This window comes from Triturus cristatus, chromosome 7 (assembly GCF_964204655.1).
Source record: "Triturus cristatus chromosome 7, aTriCri1.1, whole genome shotgun sequence".
Classification (NCBI taxonomy): domain Eukaryota; kingdom Metazoa; phylum Chordata; class Amphibia; order Caudata; family Salamandridae; genus Triturus; species Triturus cristatus.
The window spans coordinates 558,640,097-558,658,510 of record NC_140590.1 but is presented as its reverse complement, the minus strand read 5'-3'; the positions used below and the strand labels follow the sequence as shown (position 1 = coordinate 558,658,510).

Below are 18,414 nucleotides of genomic sequence, written 5' to 3'. Positions count from 1 at the left end.
TAGCCTTCACGAAGGGTCTCACCCAAAAAGCAATTAAAAAAGGGAAAAATACGAAGGATTGGAACTAACAACATTGATGTGAGACGAAGTTAATGTACAAAATTTTCCTGTTCTGAGAGGAGCCAATTGGCATTGAATGTTATGTTTTTTAGTAACTGTCTTCTATATAGAACCCCGCAATTTCTTGCACAAGTCAATCCCTATTTGACGAGTCACTGCTTTTGATGTACTACTGGGACAGCTGCCGAATGGGTGCATGTAATGGCCCTGTGTCCTATTATTCAGGAACTAGGGAATGAAATTGTTCCGTTTTTGGAGACAGAATGGCAGGTTAAATTAGCGCCCAGCACCTGGTGGAAAGTCTTGGGGCATGATTCTGCTCCAAGTCTATCCAATAAACGGACAAAATTACTATACGTAGCAATGGCAGGGGCCGGATCCCTTCTACTTCAAAAGTGGTGTGGGCACAGTTGGTCCCCATAATGTGGGATTGGCTGCAAACAATGAAATATGTTACAAATATTGAACGGCTATGTGCAATGTGCAATGGGGGGGATTAAGAAGTTTGATAAACTCTGGGGGCATTTTCTGATCGAAAATGGGGGGTCAGTCAAACTTTGGTTCAGGTTTCATTGCTTTATTGCACACTCTGCTCTTTACGCATATTTTGGACTCCTTATTGAGAAAGGAAGCTGTCTGGATTTATTCTTTGTATGCGTTTTTATTTATTGCGGTTTTTTATTGATCCTGGATTTATTCTGCTATGAAATGTGTTTTCCAGGTGTATTTATTGTTGGTGCTTGATTGTACTGATGTATCTGCATTGCAATTTATTGGATCTCAATAAAAATGTATTTAAAAAAAAGGTTAGGACCATGCCACTGCTTGCCATTCGTTGGCTTTCCTGTCACTCATTTGCCTGCTTTGCGTCCACGTCTTAGCTTGCCAGTCTAGTTTGTCCCTCCCATGGAGCACAGCTTCTTTACGATCCTTTTGATTTGCTGCCTTCCATGCTTCCACTGCTTGCTTTTCAAGCAGTACTTTTTTTGTTTGGGTTATCCACTCAATGAAAGTGCATCTGTTTTTCATCTGTCTCCCTCATGAACTTCTCTTACCCTCATGTACTCCTCTCCCCTGCACCATGTGTTCCGGTCTGTTGCCTATGTGTTTTTTCCCAATCCCATTTGTGCTCACACTTGTGTCCTCCCCCGTTACTTTCTTGCCCATGTGCTCTTACCCTGTCCGCTCCATGTTGCTCTTTCACCCAATGCTCCTCCTTTCCACCAGCCCACTGTGTGCTTCTCCTACACACTTCTGCCCTTCGTGTTGCTTCCGCATCAGGGTACAGAATGGCTAAAACCATTAACAAAGCCAATGGGTCTCAAAGGTGAGACCTACTGGCTGTGCCATTGCTTCTTTCACGTTGTTCTTTCTTCCTCTCACTTTTTTGTTTCCCCTTACACTGTCCTCTCTTTCCCCAACAGAATCTGCTATTGGTGGATCTTGGCTACATGGCCCCTAGTCCGGCCCAGGAGGTCACGGACCATGGCTGGGCCTGGGTGGTGCTGCTGGGAGTCGTGCTGTCCCAGGGAATGACCCTTGGCTTCCCAACATGTATTGGCGTTTTCTACAAGGACATCCAGGCCTCCTTCCAGGCCAGCGACAGCGACACATCGTGGTTCGTATCCATCGTGACAGCAGTGCTGCACGCAGGGGGTAAGACTGCAGGCTGGAGCGACTTTATATTTAGGTCGAGCCTGGACAGCTCAAGCACTGTTCTGCAAGGCATGCTGTATTCGAGTATGGACTTGAAGCTCCTCCCACTCTCCGCCCATATTTTTAATTGGCTTGTGTCATTGTCGTTTGTGAATGCTGGCTTCTGATTCGTTATTAGGCTTTTTAGTCCCTCCTTAGTACCGCCTTGTCTTCATTTGTAACCTCTCATGAGAGCTGTCCCTTTTACTTCTGTTGTTAAGCGATCTGTCTTATTTAGTCTGAAAGCACTATTTTCTTTAATGAGTTTCTCCCGCTGCAGGCACGATATACTTTCCTACAACATTTCCCAACATAAAAGTTGTATTAAGTGTAAGAATGAACATGCTCCATTGGTGTCTCGTTTCATTGAATTTAACATTCTCCAGCAGAAATACTCTGGCAGGTTATCGAACTAATAAAAAAAAAACATGTGGTGGTAACATTCAAAACATACTGAACAAGACCGAATGTCGCTGGATCTTAAGATGTGACAGTATTAACAAGGAATTGAATACCCTTGAAGAATAAATTCCATAATATCTGGTTGAGTTCCTGACTGTTATTCTTTTTGTTTTGCTTTTAGTAAGAATATCAATTCCTTTTCTTTAGTGACAGTCTCATCGGATCTAATATGTGTTACTTTGATGACCATTCTATACTTCTGTTTAAAATGTGGATAATTATGAATGTATACGTTTATGTATTTGGTTTGGAATCAAGCGGAACATAACGTCTTGATTATGGTATCCCAAGTTTACTTTTAGATATCGTTTTCTTTGTCTTTTTTTTTACTAATTTGCAATATTTGTGTGTGCAATTCATATGTTCAGGCCCCTTTTTGGTGTCAACAATATACATATGTTTGTTTGATTTGAATGTTTTCTTTGTATATAGTGATTATTTTGTGACACAAATGTTTTCCCCTTTGGGAGACTATTTTCACTTTTTATGGAATTCTGTTGCATAAATATCATCTCCGTGCTTTGTAACATTGAATTGATGGACTTACAATTGTTTGCTAAAAGCTCCAATGTGGTTTAATATATTATAATATTCCAATGTGTTTGAAATATCTCAGGAGTATTCAAACGTGCATCTCAATTGGGACTCTGTCCTGTCTGCATGTTACTTTATTTTCCTACTTTATTTTCCTAATTTTTGGCATTTAAATTATGATTTGTTAACTGTAGCATGTCTGATTAAGTCAGACATAGCAAAAGATTTTTGTTCTCATTATCCTTTATTTATCCTTTTCTTTTCATTTCTTTAAAATCTTTCTGTGCACAATTGATTTCTACAGAGGGTAATTTTTCTTTTAATTTTTCAATTGTTTTCGAACCTAACAAAAATCTTCAATGTCCATAGTCGATATAAATAGCGGCTACACATACGCTGCTCACTTTAGAGTTGTTACTTGACTTCTGGTGCACTCTATCGCTCCGATTTTTATTTTCAGCCGCATTCTATTTATAAAAATCGGTTCGCACACATGTTGGCCGACTATCCTCATAATGTTTTCTAACACCGTTACGGTCCGTGCAGTACTAGATGTGTTTATTACTACACCACTGGCAGTCCTATTTTTTTGTCTCTGCCTTGTGACCAGGGTTACTTTAACTCTGCACCCAGTACGCCACGTACTTCTGGTTTTACTCCGAGACGCAAGCACGATCGGCATAATGCACGCCGCGATGACTTGCTCGTAGTTCGGAGCAGGTAAGGGGGATTTGCTTTTGCCTTTATCCTCTTCCCAAATTCTTGAGTATGTTCCTGGAACTATCTTTTTCGAACGTTTTTTTCTAATCTATGGTCCTTTATTAGGTTTTAGTTACACTTTATTGAGGAACCGCCCAAATACTATCTAGCCCTTTGTGGGAGAGTGATTAGATTCCTCCTTTTATTCAAGTGGAGTGCATACTGATAATACATAATAATAATAATAATATAATAATTTTAAAAAAATGCTGTGAGTATACACATTATAATTTATATAGATCTTTTAAAGCTCCTATCAATTTAAATTGACCTCTGCTTTTCTGTACCTTGTACAGTCACTTGATTGGAAGTGCACTTGGACTACATGCCATTGGAGTCTACAATTATCTTTGCCGCGGACTCCTCGTGACTAAGAGCTTCAACCAGTAGGTTGTTTCCTGATTTGTTTAGAATGCATGTTGTTTCTTTCCCCTATCCTACTCGGTCTTATTTGGCTCCTAAGCTCTCCATGGTGTTCTTTAACAATGCTTTGCAATTTCTCAAGCCTACTCCGGTTTTGTGTATCTGGTTCCTGATTGAGTCTGTGACTAGTTTTGTCACTATTTCTCTTGGTGTTCGATCTACTTAATTATTTTTTTGATTAATATTTGGTGGTTTCTCCACATCGGTGGTCGCTATTCTTTAGCCTCCTTTCCTTGATTATTATGAAAATGTTCATCTTATTCTATGCTATGACCGCTGGGCATTTCTTGTGATACCTCTTTGTTCGTGTATATTTTCTAAGGGTGGCCGCAGCGCTCTGCGCCTCCCGCGGAGTGTGCGTTGTACTGGCCACTTCGCGCTTCGCAAAGTAGGCGTAGCAGGGGCAGACTACGAACACCCCGTGGCGGAGCAGAGTTGCACGCCGCCCGCCTCCCTCCCGCCCTCATTTTAGAATTACTTATAAACATAACATAAAGAAAATTACTTACCTGAGCTGCCGCGTCCCGGGGCTCCATCTTGCTGCTTCCTGGATATCTTCTTCCTCACGAATGCGCATGCGCCCGCGCATTTCTCGGGAGAAATGCGCGGGCGCCCCGCGCATGCACATTCGTGAGGAAGAAGCTATCCAGGAAGCAGCAAGATGGAGCCCCAGGACGCGGCAGCTCAGGTAAGTAATTTTCTTTATGTATTGTTTATAAGTAATTGTAAAATGAGGGCGGGAAGGAGGCGGGTGGCGCGTAGTGGGGCTACGCGAAGTGTGCGGGTGGGCGTAGATTTGCCCCCACTCGGTAATGCTTCACGTAGCCTCACTACGCCCACTACGCCCAGGGCTGATATTTTCTAGATTGTTCTATTGGATTTCTCTATTGGACGCTCTGTTATTGAATATTGTTTGTCCTGATGATGGCCACCCAAGTTTAATGTGGTCGAAATGCCGTCGACACCTACATGTGGCCTTGATTGAAGAGGACGCAATCTTGCCTACTCTTGTATTTTGTTTTGTCTAAACAGTTTATATGTAATTTTCCTCAGCTACTATTTATGTTTACCCTGTTTATTGTCTCAATGGTTTTTTTGTGTAACTTATTGAGTGCCATAGTCTTTTGATTTTACCTTATTGTCTTATTAAATTGTGTGCAATTTGGAATTTGTGTAGGGGTATCACTTGTTAAGATTTTTTCATTATCTTTTTTTTTTGTTTTATTCTATGTGATCTATATTCTATATTTTTTGTAATTCATGTTATATGGAATATACTACTTGAATCCTTGTTAGCATTCTAGTCTCTTCCTTCAACATTCAGCGCGCCATGTAGGCTTTCACTTTTCATGCAACCCGAGACAATGGCGGGCGCTACTGTGATATTAAATAGGTCTCGTATTTACAAGAGTTTGAGCTATTGGTATTGTAAATGACAATGCCTTCTATTTATGTGTTGATTATCAAAACAGATAAATGAAAGGTATTGTCATTTACAATGCCAATAGCTTAAACTCTCGCAAATGCGAGACCTAATGCATTAAAAATGCTTGTATTACTAGTGCACTGCTCTTCTCTTCCCCTACTCTCTAACTCTGTCCTCCCCTCTCCTATATTTTCACATTTATTCTATCCTCTCCTTTATCCTCTTTCCTTTAATTTCTCCTCTCCTTTATTCTCACCTACTCCTCTCTCCTTTATTCTGTCTATGCTCCTCTTTATTCGCTCCTTTATTCCCTCCTTTCCTTGGTTATTCTCCCTTCTCCTTTACTATCCTTTATTCCCTACTGTCCCCTCTCATCTCTTATATTCTCTCCTTTATTGTCTTCTCTCCTTTATTATTTCCTCTCTCCTTTATTCTACCCAGTCCTCTCCTATATTATCTTCTTTGTCTCCTCTACTTTATTCTCTTCTCTCTCCTCTCCTATGTTCTCTCCATTATTCTCTCCTCCACTCTCCTCTTTTCCTCCTTTCTCCTTAGCCTTTCCTTAAACTCCTTTCTTTTCTGTTCTCCATCTGTACTCTTCCTTTTCTAATGATGTATTTTCCCTTCCCATCTCTCTGCTTTCTCTGCCTCCCCCATCTTTCTCTGCATCCTTACTTTTTCTCTTCAATTCCAGTTCAATTCTATTCCTTTCTTTAACGTTCTATTATATTCAAGTGAAATTGTTTTTTGCATGACAGACATCCTGTGAGCGCTTTTAGATTTATAGGTAGTGCAATAAGTTTACACATGATTTATTAGGTGGCTATGGTGTCAAGAAGTGGCAAGTAGTTGGATGGCAGTTCTTCCAGACCTGATTTTTCTCAAACACAGAATGCAGACCTTGTTCTTTATCCTTTGTGAAGTGAGCAACCTCTATATTTTGGGGGGATTTGTATCTTTTTCTATGAGGTCGCTATCATAATGTTGACAGATAGTCATGTTCTATCTTCAGTGGATGGTGCTCAGGTAAGAGGTACCTTGAACCCCAGTCTCTGGCCACTGACCCTGAGATCTTCACTTTCCTACAAAGGAGTAATTCCTGCGCAGCAATGTGAAGCCTTTCATTTTGCTTTGTTACTAGATCAGTTTCTCCCAGTGGGTTGTGTACTGTTGTCCAGCTTCTTTTATTACATTTTTTTTCAATGCATTCAACCATGTGGAGAAAGGCGGTAATTGTTTCCAATTAATAACGACCGCTTGTTTGGGGGCAGACACATCGCGATAACCATCTAGTCTATACTTCAGTCATCGTTATTAGCACGTGACAGCATTTCTTTTTGGGGGGGGGGAGGTCACACTGGTCGTATAAGGCTCCGGGAACACATTGGAGCCAATTTCTACTTTTAGCCAGGGTGGGCGTATGTAGTCCACCATTTCTGTTCAACCTTCTTAATTGTTGAGTCTGGTCATTTCAACTGCATGTCCAGTCTCCTTTTAACCAGGAGATAACCGGTGATATCAATGAGCCTTCAGATCAGTTCAGTCTTCTTTGAGCGAGGATACAGATTTGGGTGTGCAGTAAAGCCTATTTGCAGTCAACTGGTCTACGTAAAGGGACTCTTACTTGCAGTTCGACCCACTAGGAAGACAAGACCAAAGCGTGCATTCGATCTGCCTTTTCTGCATGGCACTTTGGGCACACATCCATGACTGCTGGGACAGGGAACACCTTATGCAAGCAGCCTGGTGTTACATAAGTATGGTGTTATACAGTGTATTGGATCAAGTAGAATCTGGCATTTCTAGATACCTAATGATAGCCCACCACATGTACTCACTCACTGTCAGTCAAGCCTCTGCCATTTCAGTGGTTCATTTCTCACATAGGGATGTCCACAAAATCATTTCCATTGTCTGTGAGGTGCTGTACAATTGTCACTGCTCTTTTGCCATTCTGTAGACTCAATGTTGTCATAACCATGTAATACTGGCACAGCCCCCTCCGATCCAAAGTGTTTACAGAGATCAGTTAATGTGCCAAACACCCAGAAATGCCCTGCTAGCATACTGTAGAAAGTAAAGGATGACAGGAATAAAGTAATAGTGAGTACTTCTTTATTGACCATCCGCTCTCCATAAAAACAACCTGAAGCCACAACAAGGGGAGCTCTAGCCGGGGGAAACCAAGGTTGAGGGAAGAGGAGGGGTGGACAGAATGTACCATATAGAGAACAAGGATTACAACACATCTCCCTTCCTGTATAACAAAAGAAGGAGAGCAACAACCAATGAAAACAAAATAGGAAATCTAATTAGCAATGTATACAATGAACATGTTGGTCACATGCCAGATCTTACAATTCTATCACAGCTCCACCATTGTCAAATAGGACAACAGTGTCGAGAGCATTAGCAATGCGGCAAGGAGGGTAGAACTTACTTTGACTGTGCCAGTCTTTTGTACTTCTCTTGACTTGCACCACATCACCTACTTTCCAGTTGGGGATTCTGACACCATTCTTTTGGTCGTACCATTCTTTATAATTGGTTTGGTGCAATTCAACCTTCCTAGTAACTTCTTCATGATTGGGGATTATCTCCCTGCCTCCTTCCAGCCAGCTAGGGTTGAACTTTGTGCATGGGTCTCTCCTGCGGAGTGAGACGAAAGGGGAGATTCCCATCACTAGGTTCGGGGAGGTGTGATATGCCTATAAACAATTACATAGATGGGATTCTACATCGTGACCATTGGCAACAGCTAATTGAATATGTTCTTTAATCATCCTGTTTGCCCTCTCGACTAGGCCGTTTGCTTTCGGGCAATACAGTGCCGTCAATTCATGTTTTATGTTCATGTTGTCTAAAAATTCCTTCATTGTCTGTGAGGTGAACTGTACCCCATTATCTGTGATCAAACTTGAGGGTATGCCCTCTTTTGAAAACACATCCTTGAGGAATTCCAAAACTGTATTTGTGTTGGCACAATGTACAAACTTTTGAGTGATCCAATGTGAAGTGTAGTTGATTAGGACTAGCATGAGTCCTATGATGTCCTTGGTAAATTTGTTCCATGGCTTGGTCGGTACCTTGATGGGGGATATGGGTGCTTTGCGCAAGGCTTTGGACTTGTCGCTCTTGGCACAGCTTACACAGTCCTTGACTTGTTGTTGTGCCATGGTGTCCATCTTGGGGAACCTGAATGTCGCCCTGATTCTACGTTTCGTGATGTTGCTCCCCAAATGCCCTTCATGCGGCAATTCTACTATTCTCTTCCTGAGGCCTGTAGGTGTTATTACTCAGCTTTGGCGGTACACTCTGTTCCAGATGACACTCAGTTTGTTTCTGACTTCCCAGAACTCTCTTAGCTCTTCTTCAAGCTCATTTATTTTGTTGGGCCACCCTTCTCTCATAATGACCTTGAGTCTGCATAATTCTTTGTTTTCTTCCATGAACTTGTCCCATTCTCCTTCTGTGATGGCAGAGTCATCTACTACCATGATGGGGCTGTCCAGCATTTCTTCTTGCTCTTCTGTCGTTAGCGGGGTCCTTGATAGATAATCGGCAATTTTATTTTCTTCACCAGGTACGTACTCCACTTTGAAGTTGAAGTTCTCGAGCCAAAGTATCCACCTACTTATACGCGGAGTACAGTTCTCCATTCCTTTCACGGTGAAAATGGAGGTGAGGGGCTTGTGGTCCGTCCTCATGGTGAAATTCAAACCCCACAGAAAGAACTTGAAATCCCTCACCACCCAGAAGCACGCCAGGGCTTCTTTTTCAATTACGTAATTGAGTAATTGTATTCTGCACTCGTGAGGCACCTGTACGCAACGGCAATGATCTTCTCTACCTTCCTTTTGTATGAGGGTGGCTCCTAGACCCTTGTTTGAAGCATCTGTGGTGAGGATGGTCTTCTTCCTGGGGTCGAAAGTCCCTAACGCTGGCGAGTTCAATATCTCCTCTTTTAGCTCATCCATTACACACTTATGTTCTTCCTTCCATACAAAGTCCTTATTCTTCTTCAAGAGATTTCACACTGGTTCACATTTCAAAGCAAAATTCTTGATGTACTTTGCCATGTATTCCATGAGCCCCAGGAAGGATTTAAGTTCCTCCTTGTTCTTCGGATAAGGGGCATCCTTTACTGCACCAAGCAAGCTATTTTTTGGCCTGAACCCTTCTTCAGAAATCTAGTGTCCCAAATAGTCAACGGATGTCACTCTTATTTTACATTTGTTCCTTTGTACTGTCAGTCCAGTGAGCTTCTGGAATACTAGTTTGAGAGTGTAGTCATGGTCTTCCACTCTGCGCCCATACACCAGGATATCGTCCTGGAAGCACATCAATCTGTCCACTCCCTTCAAGATTTGTTGCATTATCTTCTGGAAGACCGCCGCGGCCGACGCTAATCCAAACGGCATCCTCCTGAACAATGAACGCACCATGGGGAGTTATGAACGTGGTGAGTGGCCTGGATTCCGGGTGGAGATCCACCTGGTGATAGGCCATTGACAAATCGATTACGCTGAAGTATCTTGACTGCTCCATGGTGCTGAGCATCTTGTTGATATTAGGCAGGGGGTGCCTCTCCACCCAAATGCTTTCGTTGAGACTACGTAGGTCCACACATAACCGAATGCCTTCACCATTGGCCTTAGCTGCGATAACCACCGGGGCCAACCATTCGGAGCAATCCACAGGTTGAATGATACCCATGTCACATAGTTTACTCAATTCCTTTTCCAATGGTTCTCTCATTAGTTGGGGTACTGGGCGCAATTTGTGGACCACCGGCTTGGCGCTGGATTTGAGTTTGATTCTGTGTTGGAATTCATGCAGACAGACCAACTTTTCTTTGAACAATTCTGGGAACTCCTCGCAGATGGTGTCACCTCCGTGGATTCCTTCAGTGAGTAGGACTTGTTCTTTACTGTTTTGGTCCAGGGTGAAAATCAGTTCCTTTTGGTGCTGCCATCCCAGCAGGTTGGATCCAGACCCCACGATGTATATCTTACCAAAAGCTTTCCTGTCTTTGAACTGTATATTCATTTCCTTCATTCACATGAGGGGTATCTGTTCCTTGCTGTACCCTGTGGGAGAAATGTCAGGTTTCTGCAATGAAGTTGCCATTTGCTCCCCGAAGTTTTCAAAATCTTTCTTATTTAGCAGGGTGAACGGGGAACACGAATCTGCATACATGGTTACCTTTTTGTTGTTCAATAGCACATCACATTTAGGATAAATGGCATTAATGAAACCTGCATTACTTTTAAGCTGTAGTACATATTTTTTCTTGCTTGGTAATTTCTTCTCAATGACAGTGGTACATGGATGGAGAGAGTACACAGAGGGGAAATGGTCAAAACTGCCCCCTATGCAGTAACTCGTCGCCAGTGTAGAAAGTAAAGGATGACAGCAATAGTGAGCAATTCTTTATTGACCATCCGCTTTCCATAAAAACAGCCTGAAGCCCCAACATTCTAAGGTGAGCTCTCGCTGGGGGAAACCAAGGTTGAGGGAAGAGGAGGGGTGGACAGAATGTACCATATAGAGAACAAGGCTTACAACACATACCCTTTTCAAACTTCAGAGTTTGAAAAGTGTGGATTTGGCTGTAATTTACCAGGTCTCCTAACCAGGTCTCCTAATAATCGACCTCCGGTGCTTGCCCAAGCATTTTGTTTCCGCCCACTCTGCTAGTTTGGCAAAGCCAGTCAGAATTCACAACTGAAGTCCAGTATATGAGCCATTCTAGTTTTGTTCTTTGGACCACCCTGTCCTAACAGTATCTGACAGTGTGCGTTAGTCTCTATGCCTATCTCTTTTGGACAGCAATTGTGCCATTAGTGATATTGTCCGGTGGATTCTGGTCAGATGCTGCACTTACGAGTTGGTCGGTCCCATGGGCCATCTGGCTACCCAATGAGGCGGAGGCAGTCCAGTAATAATTCAAATTACAGCACTCCGTAGCCTCCCTACCGACATGGACAGTCTCTGCTTGCTTAGTGAGGTCTTATGTCTGCGCCCCATATATCAACTAGTACACTTCAGTTTCTCCAAATATTCACTGAGGAAGGTGTATCGGAACTGTGGAAAAATAGAGAAAATGGAGCAGGACTAGCATTTTCATAATTGTTACCCTTCCCAAAGCCAAAAGGGGAAGGTGCCTATGGACACCATATGAGCCCAAGACGCCCAGCAGCAATCTTTACAGTCCTCCCTGTGTCAAGACAGCCTTAGTGTGGTAACCTACAGCCCAAAATAGGTAAAAGTGACCCACTCCCAGGACAAGGGCAGGTTCAGCATGTCTGTAGTCTCAGAAGTTCTCATTGGGCGAAGTGGGTATAAATAAGCAACATCTCCTAGGGTTCAGTGTGAGACCCAACATATCCTCATATGTCTCCAGCGGCGAACGACCTTTACAACGTGGTCATTACACCGCGATACATTTACATCTAGGTCATTACAACGCAAATCGTTACAACAACTTGCGCTGGATGGCGCTATACATTAAGGAATAGTATAATTTACTATTCCAACACCTTCCCTACTGTTACGTAGGCTGGAGTTGGAATAGTAAATCATACTATTCCTAAGTCCAGCACCTCTAGCGCAAGTCATTGTAACGACTTGCGCTGTAATAACTGCGATGTAACGTACCACAATGTAACTGATCGTGTTGTAACGTCACGTATTCGTCTCCAGCACCTTGGGTGCCTCCACTGAATCCCAGCTGGCATTACTCATAAATAAAATTTTGTCTTCATAAAGGGAGACCTCATGTACAGTTTCCCACTTATATACTCCACCTTAACCCTTCCCTTCAAATTATCACTGTCAGTGGCGAAAGTGGGCTGCCCTGGTGTGAGTCATGGTGGATGGGCCACGACTCTGGGATAACACTTACTGTCCTCACTCTAGCAATCGAGTTAGACTACAATAAGCTGATCCAGCTCAGTAGTGCCTGGCCAAACCCCATGTACCCCAGAGCTATGCAAAATGATTTCCAATGAAGAGCTCACTTGCCTGCTCCATATCCAATGATGGCACCACCGGAAGGTGCTCTGCAGGCATGTAACCATTCAGAATGTGAAAGAGTTGTTTAATGTTCCTGCAGCGCATTGTGTTGGAATAAAGCCCAACTGATCATGGTGGACGAGGGCTGACAACAGTGGGGCGATCTTTATCACTTGGATTTTTAATAATTCGTTTTCTCGCATCTTCGCTGATGCTTATGGTTCATGGCAATAATGATTATCCTTTAGAAAACTATCATGTCTAAAACCAAATGAAAATATTAAACTCAACATGTTGATATCCTATTTCTATCTGAGATTCTGATACTCCCATGTTCCTTTGCACATTACATAGTACCATATAGAAAACACAGTTACAACCACCTTTGGCTGTGTGCCTGCTTTTACACATTTATACAGGACTCCGGGTGCCTTGCTGATTAATCATTTTGTTGGCTGCCTAGCTTAAACAGTTAGCTATGCTGCAGATTCTGTTAATCTTCCCCGCATTAAAATGCAACCGCTGCATTAACCTTTCAACATCCCACCTCATTTCAATTAAACGCAGAGGTCGAATTACAAAAAGGATACTAGCAGAACTGGGCTGGGAACCAAAAGCAGCCTTTGTAAAATGTTCAAACCAGTCCTCTATCCATCCATCCAGTCTGTCTTTATCTTTTTTCCTCCTCTCTCTTTTCCCTCTCTGTCCTAATGCCCTCGCTATGCCTGTTGCAGTTAACTACAGGGAGATGGAAAAAGTGCCAGAGACACTAACAACAGTCCAGGGCCTTCAACAAGCTGCCTCCTAAAAGAAGAGGCGCTGGTGCCCAAGATTTGCTCACAATCCTGAAGCTCATGACATTGATTGCCAGGGGCGCTGAATTCTAAGGTTATGTAGTCTTCATTTCACCTTATGTCGCTTTTAGCCTCCACCAGGCCTCCTGACCCTTCATCACACTCTTGCAGATTCTTTTTCAGCCATGCTTTCTTTCCTTGTCTATGTTTTTCCATCTTTCTCCCGTTTGTTTTTCACTCTCTCGCTAGGGGTCAAAGTATAAGGAAAAATAAGCGCTGGTCCCAAAAAAACTGTGCCTTTGGGCTTCACTTGCATCCACCAGCTGGAATTAAGTACTGGACCTCCGAGTGGCTCCAGCACCCAAGTGAAATGTAGACAGGCACGGCCCATCATTGACGCCAGATGGGCTCTGCCTGCCACCGTTTGCAAAGTATGAAGAGTGTCTGTCAGGCTCAGCCTGACAGACACTCTTCATGTACAGATCAGGCAGCCAGGCGTTGTACATGCGTTAAATGCACAGGCACCTAGCTTTCTGAGGCGCACTTTGTAGAGATGAACATTTTACAGCCCTGTGAGTGTGACCTCAGCCTGGCAAAGTGCTGTGAAAGCCTCCCCCTCATGACGAAGGTGTATAGGCTCTGACCTGGGTGCTTCAGTTTTAAGGAAAGGTCCTCTTCTCACTGGCTGACCCATGATGAGATCTTCCGGCATTCCTTTCCCCAAAGCCCCCAGGAACCACCAAGGTTTCTCTACCACCAACAAATGTCACTGCTGTGGACATGTAATTTTTTCAAATTTAAACGGGTATGTGTGTGTGTGTGTGCTCTCTCCTACGCCGTGGTCCCCCACACCAGAAAGAACAGATTGGGAGGCCGCTCCTTCCCCTTCCTCGCGGCCAGAGCCTGGAACGCCCTTCCGCTCCACCTCCGACAGACAACATCGCATCCCATCTTCGCAAGAAACCTCAAAACCTGGCTCTTCGACCAACCCCCTCCTTGATGGACTGGAACCTGCACACCCTACCCCCAGCGCCTTGAGACCCTTACGGGTGAGTAGTCACGCTTAACAAATGCCTGATTGAGTGTGTGTCTGTGTGGGCGCAGCCCACCGGACCCCCCTGCTCAGGAACATTACTGGCCCCCACTGATGCCCAATTAAAAAATGTCCAGTCCAGCTCTGAATACAAGTAGGGAGAGATAAGTGGAATATGACCAGTCATTTTCAAATACAAACCACAGCCTGCACTTAACAACTTTTCTGCTAGTGCACAAAAGTAGTTTTGTGTTTTGTGTTAGGCCAGTGTCTAGCTTGATGTAAACTTCGGTATCGGTGCGGTGGGGCAAGCACATCACTGTCATAAAAGAGAGATCTTCTATTAACTGTATTAAATAAATGCTACCCAGTGCTTAGCTTTTAAATCTGCAGGAGCCGAAAGTTGTGGCGCTGCTGAAAGCCAATCTTCCCAAATACCGAGGCTGCACAGTTTTGATTCGACCTCATTCCTATTTCTTCGATCACACAGCTCATCATGTCACTTTAGCGCACTCTTGAAGATATATTTTTCATTCATGTGTTCTACCCCTTGCCACTGTTTTCAGATCTTCCTCTTCATCTACCTATCTCCTTCGCTGCCTGGTCCCTCTTGCTGTGGTCTAGTCTCATGTAAAATCAGTAATTATCTTGAAAATAAGTGTCTGCCTACCACCTGCTACCAACGGCACAAACAAAGCACTGATAGTACATCAGTGAGTTCATAATTTGGAGTTTTGCCTTCCTTGCTTGGAACACTTGCATATCCTTTCCTTGGCGGCACTTTATGTGCAGTACGCTGCACTTTATGTGCTGTACTGTAACATTTAAGTAGCACAAACTAGACCAATATGAGGCACTGAATTGCTTGTCTTCATGGGTAGAATGGTACACTATGTAAGGTGTCTGGTTGGAAGGGTGCTGTCCTTGGTTTGACCCCTGTGTTTGCAAGTTGTGCAGTTATCGTGTTACGGGATGCAGTGCTTAGCATTGTGAAGGCTGAAAAAGTAAGAGGAAGGCATGCATTTTATAGTTTTCAGTAAGCTGGTAGCTTTGAAGAGCTCTATAGGTCTCTTTATGGTATTTCTTCTGATCAGTCTACTAAGCTGGATACCACAAACTGTTGTCCATTTCGAGATTTTTTGGTCTCGCCTGAGCCAGCGCATGCGCTGCTCTGCGAGACATTCAGTAAGCGGGTTTTGAAAGTGCTACCACAGGCTTTTGGTGGCCTCAAGCTTTCGGTTACGCGCGCGTGCACACGCGCAGCCGCCATCTGTCTTTCGTCCGTCACGGGTCATTAAAACGCGGTGCTCTCATTTTTGCCGCAGAGGGCGCTCACGCGTGCACCACTTTTGAGGCCGAGCTTGTCTTGTCTTTTACTTTCACAGCCGCACGCTCATTCCTCCCATCGCTCGCTCGCGGGCTTGCAGCACGTGCTTCAACACAGCCGCTGACCGGACATGACCCCCTCACTAAACATGTGCAGCATCCTTAATTTTTCTCATAAGAGGGATTGCTAGAGGGGCTTCCAAACACGGCAGCATTAACACTCGGCAGCACTGTCCCGACAAAGCCTGGCCCCGCCTAAGAGGACAAGCTCATTCATTGCAACCATTTACGTGCTGGATACACACGCGGACCGGTGTGGCTTCCTAACTCCCCTACATGGCCTTCCCCCATGCCGTGCTCAAGGCCCACAACTTTGCCTTCCAACCGTAACTGCATGTATTTTTAATGTAGCCGGACCGTAGTATGCAAATGCGAGTCTAGCATTAAACACAAATCGAGCTTGAAGTTGTTATAAAAGCCGCTATGCTCCACCACAATTGTTAAAATGCAAGACCGTCTGCCTCCCCCATGGAAGGCAAGCATAGCGTTCGTTACTGCCCAGGTTTAACGGACCGTCCAACTGGTCATCCCCCGCCCGCCCTGATCTCCTTAATCGACAAATTCCTCCTCTTGGACGGCCTCATCCCCCCCAATCCGGTCCCTCCCTCCTTTACCCTGTAATCCGACCCGTTGCCGCCTCTTCCCTAGCCACTTAAAACGGTGCCCCCGGCGCGCTTTTGTCGCATTATAACCCTAGTCAGCGTGTATGTGTTTTTGATTTTTTGGATTACCCAGCCTTGCCCACAAGCTCGTCTCCTCCCCTAAGACAGCAAACCCGCCCACTGTTACCTGCTTCCACCACCTCTTGCTCCTGACCCCCCCCAGCATTCCTTCCCTCCATTGAAACCTCCTGCAGTCCGGGACACAATCCCCCCAATTGGGCGCCCCCCTGTACCCATCCCCCCTTCCGCCACCTCCCGAGCCATGCGTGTCACCCATCCCTAATTTGCCCCACAAGCCCCAACTCCCCCGCTAACTGAAACCTCCGCTTCCTTCCCAACTCTCCACAACTAGCCGCCCGCTAGCAGATAGAGCCCGGCAACACCTCCATCCTCCTGAATGGCAACCAAACTGTACCATCATTCTCCATGCGCGCTGCTGCAAGGTCCGTCAGGTGGCCCTGGGCCCAGCCTCGGGTGCAGCCGCACCCAACCTCCCCTTGGAAACCGCACACCCTCTGCCCCACTGCCCCCAAGTTCCTCCCAGCCAGGCTCTATTACCTCCCACCTTTTGAGGGTGACAGTACGCCCGGCACCCCTGCACCCATCACCCTCGGCCCTCCCCACATCCTCCCTTGCAATACACCCCTTCACCCCTCCCATGACCGTGCCCGGCCCCCCGCCATGTCTCCCAAGCGCCCGCAGAAACTGTAACCAATCACACCGGGCTCAGAAGTATGAAAGGCTATGGCATGAAGACTACCCAACTCATGCATACGTCTCCTCCTGCAAGCCCCCCCCCGTTGTGCTCCTGCACTCCACCCGCTTTTCCACCCAGCATTCCCAGCGCTCTCCTTAACTTTGCAATGAAACCCCTCGCTGCCCCTTCCCCAGGCTGCCCAATCACGATGTCCCCTCCTTGCCCCCTTCCAGCTGAGCCCGCCGATGAGACCAATCACCCTGCCCAGGAACCCAGGACGTTGAACCACGCCGAGACCCAAAGCCAGCCCGCACCCCCCCTCCAAGATCGGCAGGTCCGAGCATAAGCCCCCACCCGCCCCGAAAACCCCACCATCCCCACTGTCTTGTTACGCCACCCTGTGCTCCTGAGCCCCACCATCTATGCCTCCACAACCCTCAACTGAGCATCTCACAGCCCGAGACCCACCCCCTTTCTCGAGCGCCCTTTCCTGCATCCAAGCATTCCCGTGTGCTCCTCGGAACCCACCCATCCAAAACTTCGCCCCCAACCTCACTGTGGTCCTCCTCATCCCTCTGTTGCACTTCATCCCTGAACGATTGCATTCATACGCCACATCCAAGCACCACAACCACCCGCGTTCCCCCGCAACCAGATGCGCACACTCCACACCCGACTCCTCCGACCGGCAGAGGCGGCCGCGAATGCAACCCATCAGGGAGTAAATCACAATGTCGCTAGGAGCCGTGTATTCGTTCATTATTCATTGGTAATACCAAATCTTGCAAAAGCCGCTACCAACTGCTAATGGAATGAGGACGCTAATTGTGTATTGCGCTCAGCCGCGCCATTGTTCTGCAAGACACAGCGTCTGTTCCAATCACCGTTTACGAATGCATTTGTCGTAATCAAATGCTAGGTGGCATCCGGGCGAAACCGGGGGTGGAGCCCCATAATGCCGCTCCGCGCTGACCATCCGCCCCACCCTCACAAACCACCTCCGCCTTCCCCAGCATTATTCCCCTTCATGTGTTATAAGTGTACACTTATAAGTGTTTAACCATGCAACAGTTGGTGTTGTTGCACCAAGGATATTCTGCTGCATAACTAATTACTTATAAGGTCCCGAAAGCGAGACCTATTGGCTATGCCATTGCATGTTAGTTTAAAGTGTGGGGTGCTGAGCATGTGGAAGTTGGTGGGTGAGATGTTGGGGAGGTCTGCTGGAACAGACGTTAATACTGTCATCCCACATATGATTGTCATTGTGCGACGTCAAGACGGTGGAATAATGCAACAAGATGGGAGAGCCCCCATTCATAATAGATAGGGGCCTCAGAGTCTCTCATGCGTCATATTCATTGGCCTTGGGTTGAATAGGGGCCTTGAAGAGTTAGGGGCCCTCTAAAGGTTTGGGGCCCACTGCATTGCAGGGGCGGTGTTATGACTCTGTGTAAAGAAGCAGT

General features: G+C 45.5%; 1 protein-coding gene across 3 annotated transcripts in view; it reads left to right on the top strand.

Annotated features, from left to right (window-relative positions):
• The window catches only part of LOC146810105 (monocarboxylate transporter 6-like), a 257,057-nt gene that overhangs the window by 133,755 nt on the left and 104,888 nt on the right, over positions 1 to 18,414 (top strand). For all 3 annotated transcript variants that reach the window (XM_085617051.1, XM_085617048.1, XM_085617049.1), the window contains exon 2: positions 1,485 to 1,716. In XM_085617051.1, coding sequence (XP_085473177.1) covers positions 1,512 to 1,716 — 205 coding nt within the window. In that variant the 5' untranslated portion in view covers positions 1,485 to 1,511. The remainder of the gene's footprint in view (positions 1 to 1,484; positions 1,717 to 18,414) is intronic.